The 9,228-nt window shown below is 42.1% G+C and overlaps 1 protein-coding gene across 1 annotated transcript in view; it reads right to left on the reverse strand.

Annotated features, from left to right (window-relative positions):
* The window catches only part of LOC109519811 (protein kinase C alpha type), a 91,648-nt gene that overhangs the window by 18,377 nt on the left and 64,043 nt on the right, over positions 1-9,228 (reverse strand). Inside the window, exons 9-13 of the mRNA XM_019876569.1 lie at positions 8,780-8,923; positions 8,469-8,642; positions 6,867-6,958; positions 6,293-6,355; positions 5,927-6,065 (exon numbers count right to left, since the gene is read on the reverse strand). Coding sequence (XP_019732128.1) covers positions 5,927-6,065; positions 6,293-6,355; positions 6,867-6,958; positions 8,469-8,642; positions 8,780-8,923 — 612 coding nt within the window. The remainder of the gene's footprint in view (positions 1-5,926; positions 6,066-6,292; positions 6,356-6,866; positions 6,959-8,468; positions 8,643-8,779; positions 8,924-9,228) is intronic.

Consider the following 9,228-nt stretch of genomic DNA (forward strand, 5'->3'; position numbering starts at 1 on the left):
TAATGGGGTCCTTAATGTGTGCGGATGTCTCGTGTGGTGGTAAGTGGGTTCGTCGAGCTGTTAACATGGAAGCGGGTGCCCGTAAGTGGATGTGCGTGAATGTGAATAGTAAATTAGCCAGCTAATGAGCTTTAAATACACACAGTAGTACAGTCGATGAAACCTATCTCGACAGTGTATGAAACCTCGCTCTCTCTCTCTCTCTCTCTCTCTCTCTCTCTCTCTCTCTCTCTCACCATCACGCATAGCAAAAGAAATGAAAGCTATTTGCCCCAGAGAGAATGTTTCCTCAGCTGTACGATGTTGCTGATGCCCGCAAGTGTGGAGCATTTAATTTTAACCGACTTGGATTGGATTTTACTCGGGGCCACAATGTGAAGTGGGATCCTGGTTAAACTAAGTCATGATAATCTTTAAGGTAAAACACTTTTAGGATGATTTAGGAGTTAAAACAGAGGCAGGCGCTGGAACTGCCTCGTGCTGTACTTAAGATTAAGTTAGCAAATAATTGAATGTGAGGCTTTGTAAAGCTCTTTGGGCAGGAACTGTATGATGGAGATACTGTACTCCATGTATCATTTTAGTATTAAAAATTAAATTGGGCAGTGACAACGAAAGCTTAGTGATGAGGGAAGTGCGGTTAAAATAACAATGACGGAGTGACAGAGTGACGATTACGGTTTGGGTCAGTTGGAAATAATGGCGGATTGCCGATGAGGGAAAGGTAGCCCAGCTGGCGAATGACAAATGACAGACCGTCAAAACTTACTGACGAGCCCATCTCTGGTTTTACATACACATCATTCTTAAGGAAAAGTACAGTGAATCTTCACAGTGATTTATTTTTTAAAAACATCCATTTTTAAAAAGTTAAAGTGCCCCGTACTTCAACAACTTTCTGACGCTAAAAGTGAACCTCAAGGTTCTTTGACAGTATAATGGCGTCAAAACTTACTGACGAGCCCATCTGTGGTTTTACATACACATCATTCTTATGGAAAAGTACAGTGAATCTTCACAGTGATTTATTTGTAAAAACATCAATTTTTAAAAAGTTAAAAGTGAACCTCAAGGTTCTTTGACAGTATAATGACATCCAATGCATGAACCTATCAAAATGTTCTCAGTGTTGTTAGCACTATAAAAGCAACAAGCCATTTCTAATACTGTACATTGGCAATCTTAATCAGAGGTATAAAATGTGTCTGTCAGACTTTTGGATATAGAGTAGCTTCGAAGTATGAGGCATAATGTACGTGCTGGCCATTTTCCATTGTGCTGCAGTGTTGGACCCAATTCGATTCTGCAGGTGTAGAGAAGTGGCCAACAAATACGTTAAAAATAGAACAAAGGAAAAGGCTAAATTTACACTTCATCATCTTGACAACACACAGTTCTTTTTTTTTTTTGAAATCTATCTCCAAGGTGAAGCTGTGTGCTTGGGTCAACAAAGCCACAGAGGGAAATGAGCCGCAGCAGACAACTCAGGAGTCTCCAATGCTTTTATGAAATGTCAACGAGTCATCATTAGACTGCTCTTTCTCCTTTCGTTCTGCCTTCACTGTCTTGGTGCCTCTTCTACTTTTTTACTCACAGTTAATAGCTTTTACATCTCCTTGTTTTGCCGACAGAATTCGCTCTTTCTCTCTATCGCGTTCTCTTTGTATCAAAGTCATTGAGGTGTAAATGTACATTAGTGCGATCATTCCTCCCAGACAAGGCGCTACCAATAACAGGCTAGTGATATAGGTCAGGCTAAACAGAGCGATAACTCTGTGTGTGCTCACGTGTACACTGACAAGCGAGGGAAACACTGCAACTCTCCAGCTGGCACGAAAAAGTCAAGTGTGAGAATATTTCTCAGGTCACAACTTTCATTCACATGTACACAAATGGATCTTTACACTAGAATGGCAAAAGGAAGAGGGCGGACCTCCACCAAGGTCGACAATGTTGCAGCGCCTACAGGAAAAGCACATCTTAAGAAAACCATCTTCAAAATGTACGTTTTGTTTCTCTTATGAATTATTCATTTACAACAAGCAGATGTGTGCACCCTCCAAAAATTGCTGTAAAAAGGTGTGAGCAGTCCGTCCGTGCAGGCAAGGCGCTTGTTTCGGTCACAACGGGAATCTTAGTTGGCTGTCAAAACGCGATCCAGGCATAGTTCATATCACTGGAAATTCACACACCACATCGCCATTTAATGCATCAATACATAGACAACCATCGTCATGCGTGGTTTTGAGAGGTTATGTTTTTTTTTTTTTTGGGGGGGGGGGGTTCCTCCCATGCCAAACAACCCATCCATACACATTCTGAATTCTGAACATGCTGATGCTTACTACGGTTGTGCATGGACACATACATTGAAGCAGTTGATCTACATACACAAACCCAACAGACACTTCTGTTGTAGAATAAAATTATCATTTAAGCACAGTGGCAATATAAAGTAAATTTAAACATTTTTATTTTTTTTTGCTGACTCTGTTGACATTGATGGCTGTCAGTAAGTTCTAAAAAGAAAACACGACACATTCCACATCCTTTTGAATTGATATTTGGGGGGGTTTTTTTCATGCTTAGTTTTCACTGAATCCATAGTAATATCATTATCGAGATAGCTGGCAAAAATATCAAGATGTAAAATTTTAACCATATCACAGAGCCCCGGGTTCTACTTTTAGCGCTATGTAAAAAGTTGAAAATCTGCAGGGGCGCAGTGATGCATCGATCAGAATGGAATAAATCAATTGAACAGCAGTCATTCTGCAGCGGTATTGACTTGACAGAGGTAAGAGGGGGTGTCGAGATGCAGAGCTGTTTATGCTCAATATGATCTGATGACGTCAATGAGGTGGAATGAAACATCAACAGAAATCCACATGCAGAAACACGCACGCACGCACACATGCACACACACAATAGTGTTAGATTTTAAATCAGGAGAATGGCTGATTAGAATCCAGTTGCCAGCCAATATTTACAAAAGTGATGAGTAATGTTTGGGTTGTAGCCAAGTACCCCAGCTTCTCTCAGTAAACAAATGAATGTAATCACACTGGGGAAGACTCTGGGGAAAAATTGGTTCAGTTAGATATTTATGCTGATTAAAACTACAATCAAACAACAGATTGTACAAAGTATGTCCATATGGGTCAGACCTCAATCAATAATAATAATAATAATACCATAATAATAATAAAGAAATTGTATATCACACTTTTCTGGACACTGAAAGACAATTGACAATGAATACATTACTCATGCGCTCACTCATTCACGCCCTGGTGGTGGTAAACTACGATCTTTAGCCACAGCTGCCCCCGGGGCAGGCTGACCAAAGCGCTTTTGTCGCTGCAACCTCAACAGGGGGAAAGTGATGAGATATATTCTGATGCTGCAGTTTTCACTCCACATTAGGGCATACACACGTGTCCTGCAACTGGTTGACCACCAGTTTAGGGTGCACCCCTCTTCTCAACCAAAGTCATCTCGGAAATATTCCAGCTCACCCACAACATCGAAGAGGATTAGCGGTATAACTCTACACAATAAATAGATGGATGTGAATTTAGTTTAGGAAGCCCTGTTAAAAAGCTAATTCCTTTGAAATAAATTGTGGCGCCTCCGATAGAAACTAAAATGGTTGGTTGCATGTGACCACAAAGTCCGACTACGTCAATTCGAGTGAAAATATGTTGTGACACACTTGAGGTCATTCGTCTCTAAAAATGATTAACACGTTGGGAAGTATGTAACACTTCCAACAATGTGAGTATAAAACTATGGCGTATGTGTGGTATTGCACGTGTCCATTCACTCACAGCATGGTGGAGGCAGCAGCCGCTCCCATCCCTGCTGTGCCTTCAGTGGATGGAGCATTAGTGTCAGTCTGACTGTGAGCGGTCACAGCATGTTGTCCCTGGCTCCGTGTAGACAACATCTCGAGTCTGACAGGGAGGAAAATCTATAACGCAACTCCCCAGTGGACAGGAGGTAACTAACTGATAATGGCCTCAAAGTTGGATAAACTTATGTACAGTCTGTGAACTAACTGCAGCAGGCTCCTTTGGCCTCTATATTAGAGAAATAAAAATAGGTAAGCTCCGAAATCAACTGGTCAGCCATTGAACAGCAAAAGACTCTTGGTTCCCGCTATAGGCACAAAAATAACATCCTTGGGATGAATAATAGCGGAGACTGAGAGCCAGGCCTTCGTGTACAACATCAATTTGTGACCTCACATAGGCACTTCTGGAAGAACGGTCAAAAATTCCCGTAAACACGCTGTTCAGCCTTGTCAACAGCCTTCCCTGAAGAACTGAAGCTGTGATAGCGGCAAAGGGTGAACTGACGGATGGATTAAGAGCGGAATGTCTTTTTAAGGGACAATTGATTGGGCTGAACACTCACACTTATATAATAGGTCCGTATGTAAAAATGTCAACACTAAAATTCAGACCCTTGAAAAACTCAGCAGTGATTTAATGTACAGTTTTTTTTAGGACTACATTCTACATATCTTACTGACATCCATTTTTATGGGCTTGGCCTGCTTTTTTTTTCCATTTCAGCCTGGCTATGTCACTGAAGGAAGGATACAGGCATTGTAATAGTCTCCTTGCTTGCTTTGTCACATTCTGTTGTCACCTCGTGTCTGAACACGGTGAGCAATAATCACAAAAATTCTTTACTCATGTCCACTGCAACCTGTGCAAATATAAAAGGAATCGTTTGGACATATTGGATTTTATGGATATTAAAGCTCCTTTGATGAAAAGCCATGTTTACCTACACACAATTGAAAATATTGAGGTTTCAGACACTCAGGAATGATAAAGTTTTGTTAGACTCCAAAGGCATACAGCTATTAGCCCCCCGCAGTTAAGAGATGTCATGGCCCCTCCCCGGTCCTGCTGGAGCAGTTCCTCATGCGGGCAGGCGAGGTCCTGGCTCACCCACTATTTATGCATGCAACACTAAGCACTCTCTTGCTCTCTGCTCTCAATGACACACCTTTGTTTGTTTGTTTCTGGTCTTGTTTGGTTGTCTCACAAAACACATTACATACATGTCAGTCACCACAGGAATAAAGAAGTCAGTTTCCCCCTCGGCCCAAAAGCGTGGTTCTGTGCTGCGTCTCGGTTTTGCTTTGTTTACCTCTGCTTGTGTATTTCTGGCGAGTTGTGCACCAGACACATGGACTTTTCTCCACACATTATGTGTCTATATACACACACTGTCATTTTTTCCGTAGTGACAGAAAATAACGTGAAAACGACTGCGGAGAAATCAATTTAAACTCTCGTGCAGGAGGCTTCACTTCTCGGCGAGTAAATGGCCTCCGCACATATACAAATACTTCCTGTACTCAAAAGACCAAGATTCCTCTCGGCAAGAGCATGCACAGAACACAAAGAACACAAATTTCCACTCATGTACCTTCTACCCAGGCCGCTATACTGTAGGTTCGCCACTTAAGGTCAAAAACGAGTGATGTGTCTTGGGCTTGTTTGATGATGATGGTTGTGCGTGGACCAAAGTAGCATTTTGGCATCAGCAGTTTGCTCAGGACAAGCAGACACCCCATACTGCGTTCACAGCAGACATACTGGGTGTCTGCCTGACTGCAGTGCTTACATCATTAGAAAGCACATGCTGTGTGTGAGTGTGTGTGTGTGTGTGTGTGTGTGTGTGTGTGTGTGTGTGTGTGTGTGTGTGTGTGTGTGTGTGTGCGCGTGCTTGGGCACATGTGTCAGTGTGTCTGTATGCACGCGTGTCCTGAGGCAGTGGCCTTAATCTGGTCCGTGAGGGTGACACAAAAGTGACCTCTTGCATCAAGCCATACACACACATACACACACGCACGCACGCACACACACACACGCAAACACACACGTCTTCCAAGTTCAAACCCTACCTCAGGGGCGATGTAGTCTGGAGTGCCACAGAAGGTGCGAGTGGTCACTCCATCTGACATGTTCTCTTTACACATGCCAAAGTCAGCGATCTTAATGTGTCCCTCACTGTCGAGCATCACGTTGTCCAGCTTAAGATCTCTGAAGAAAGCAACAAATAATATAGGAATAATATATATCTTTTTTTTTTATTCCCGAAGGGCGTTCATCATCATTCTTGAAGGAGCTTCAGAACATGGTTTACAATGTCTGCTACGGCTAACTGATTTTATTCCAACAATTGCTTTTACAAATATGCCTTTTTCCCCCAGAGTTAATCCATCTGAAAAATAGCCCTGCACTCTAATTACATTTGAAGAAATGCTTACCTGTAGATGACTCCTTTGCGGTGAAGGAAGAAGAGACCAACAGCAATCTCTGCTGCATAGAACCTGAAATTACAACAACATATTAAAAAACAAATACACACAAAAACGTTCATTTTCTTGAGTGCTTGTCCTCATTAGGGTAATGCCATCCACACATTCACACTCACATTCTCACCTATGAACAATTTTGAGTCAATGAACCTATGTGTATATTTCTGGAATGTGAGCGGAAGCTGGCGTACCTGGAGAAAACCAACGCAACGAGGAAAGAACAAAGAAAACTCCACACAGAAGGGCCTGAGCCCAGACTCAAAACGGGGATCTCTCAACTGAGAGCCAGACGTGCCAAGCACTAAACCGTTCACCAAAAATAACACTTCTTCCAAACTAACCTCGCTAAACATGTTGCTGATATTTGTACTTTGACATCAGAGTGAGTGCGTTAAACTCAACATACAATGTTGATCATGACAGTACTGTGAGTCCCTTGGGTTTGTTCCTGTAAAAATGTCTCAGAAGGAGATAAATAATCAATGCAATGCAAGTGTTGGTATAGAATGGCGGCTTTTCTTACACTGCTTGCGGTTCCTTGAACTTGCCCACTTGTTGAATGTGATACATGAGGTCGCCTCCATTCACGTACTCCATGACAAAGTACAGACGATCCTGTGCACACGAGATGGGGGGAAAAAATGTGCATATAAAAATCAGAATGCCCCTGTTCTGTTTCTCATAAAATCTGTTTTGCATTCTTTTAACACTCCTCTGTATGGAGTTGATGACGACTTTTCACTCCCCTTACAAGACATTGGAAGTACTGTGGTGAGTTGTCTTAATTTTTTTTTCTGCACCAACAGGTGGAAGTGTTATTTTGCTAAATGGGTGTGACGGATTGGCCACAGAAGAACTGGTTACATAACAGTATCTAAATATATTTTTAAAAAATCACTTCTGTTAACATTTTGCAAATGTTCTCAGTGAGCAAGCAGAAATCGTCTTGCCAAAATGTAAAAATATGCAGAGGGTGAGTTCACAACATCGCGCTGATTTAAATTTGGATTGTTTGGCTTTGTTGAATAGATGCAACTGAGTGCCATTCGAGTGTGGACTGAAATATGTTAGGCAGGTACTTGACTGTACAAAAGACAATAAAGGGTGGGAGTCAAGTGTTTGTTTTAGATTTTGTTGGAATAAAGAAGGTCTGTTGACGTGCACGCTGCATCTCTGCCTGCTGTTGACCCAGCTCCATGTCAACTTAGCCTCAAACCTTTGCTGCAAAAATGCTGTTTATGTGCCTCTCGGTTTCAACCATCAAACATTTAAGTCAATGTCGTTCACATAAAACCATGAATATTTTTCTGCTTGCAGATTCAATTATTGGGATAAAAACAGCCATAACTGAATAGAATAACATTGCTGTCATGCAATCAGGCAATTGGCACTGTGAGATTAAAAATTGACAAACTACTCTGCCAATATGTATTGTCTGTTCAATACAGCATAAAGATATTCTCACAAAGGTGACGCACTGCATATAAACTTGTGTAATCATTTTAAAAATGTTGTTTTTGCGAGTACTTTCCCTTATCTGACTATGTTTCTGCAAATTCCCAGTCCATCCTTTGCTGGGTGCTGCAAAGGAGAACTCAGCCCCAAGTTGTTCAGGAAACTTGGATTTGGTATTATTGTGTTTAGGGGGGCACAATAAAAATTGTGCCTCGTAGCAGGCGAACATGCAAATGAATCAGAGCAATTCTGTTGCAGTTTCAGAATGAATCATGTTCACAAATTGTAATCGTTGTACGCCGCATGAAGTCAGTGCATAAGTAGTCGGTGGCTTTCATCATTAAAAATGTCACAGAACTATTCATGTTCATGTTAGGCCTTCGGTTTAGGTCTGTGTTTGGGTTGAGTGTCCATCCCCATGTGTATCGGAGGGCCGGGGGGTGTTGTTACATTTTTAATAGTGCACAGCATGTGTCACTTTGTGCTCTCAGGTTGTGTAGCCTGCTCTTTTTCCTAAGGACTCAAACGTGCAATTACGTGTTTTGCATACAAACTGTGCCTGTTTAACCCTCTCCCTGCTGCGCTCTCATTGTACTTGTCATGCGTTTCCTCTGTTTCGCTCAGAGCAACCTACTTTGAAGCGACCTTGACCTCAGAGCACTGTACCCACCACGGTCTGGAAGCACGAGTGTAGCTGCGTGAGGAAAGGCGGTTTCTCCTGCTGGGCAAGGACTCTCTTCTCCACCATGGTACATTCAACATCATCGTCCTGAATCACCACATCCTTTTTCAGGATCTTTATTGCATATAGCTCTTCTGTGGCCTTCATCTCTGCCAGCATGACCTTCAATTGCACGTAAAAATAAATCATAACTAAATGTTATTTTCAGCATTAAAAAAAGAACAGCTTATTTTCTTGCAAAAGGTGACTTTTAACATGTGTTGTGTGCCATGAGAAAGGGAGGGGGCATTCCAGTTTACCTTGCCAAAGCTGCCTTTCCCAAGTACAGCCAAGAAGGTGAAGTCACTGAGTTTGACGTGGTTCAAGCTGCTGAATGGCAGCTGGCTGGATGGCCTGCCATCTGTCTCTGTGGTGGCCTTCTTGCCTGGACCCAGCTTGGCTTTCTGCGCTCACATTACGGGACAAAGTGCGTCAATATGCACACCAAAGATCATACAAACGCAATCAGTGCCCACAACATGAGGATAACGTCCAAATCCAAATGCTCCCTTTGAAATATACTGTACTGTAATAATCTGCTTTGATTGACACTTCATAGCACGATATACTCAAGCCACACTTTTGTGGTACATTTCCTTGTTGGGATAGGTTTTAATGAGTTTCTGGGTGTCTGGAATGCAGCATACGACACGTAGTACAGTATTTCAAATAAATTGTAGGACGAGGTCAGTCATGGGTAGACTCCCCC

The sequence above is a fragment of the Hippocampus comes genome, unplaced genomic scaffold (genome assembly GCF_001891065.2).
Source record: "Hippocampus comes isolate QL1 unplaced genomic scaffold, H_comes_QL1_v1.1 scaffold51, whole genome shotgun sequence".
Taxonomy (NCBI): Eukaryota; Metazoa; Chordata; class Actinopteri; order Syngnathiformes; family Syngnathidae; genus Hippocampus; species Hippocampus comes.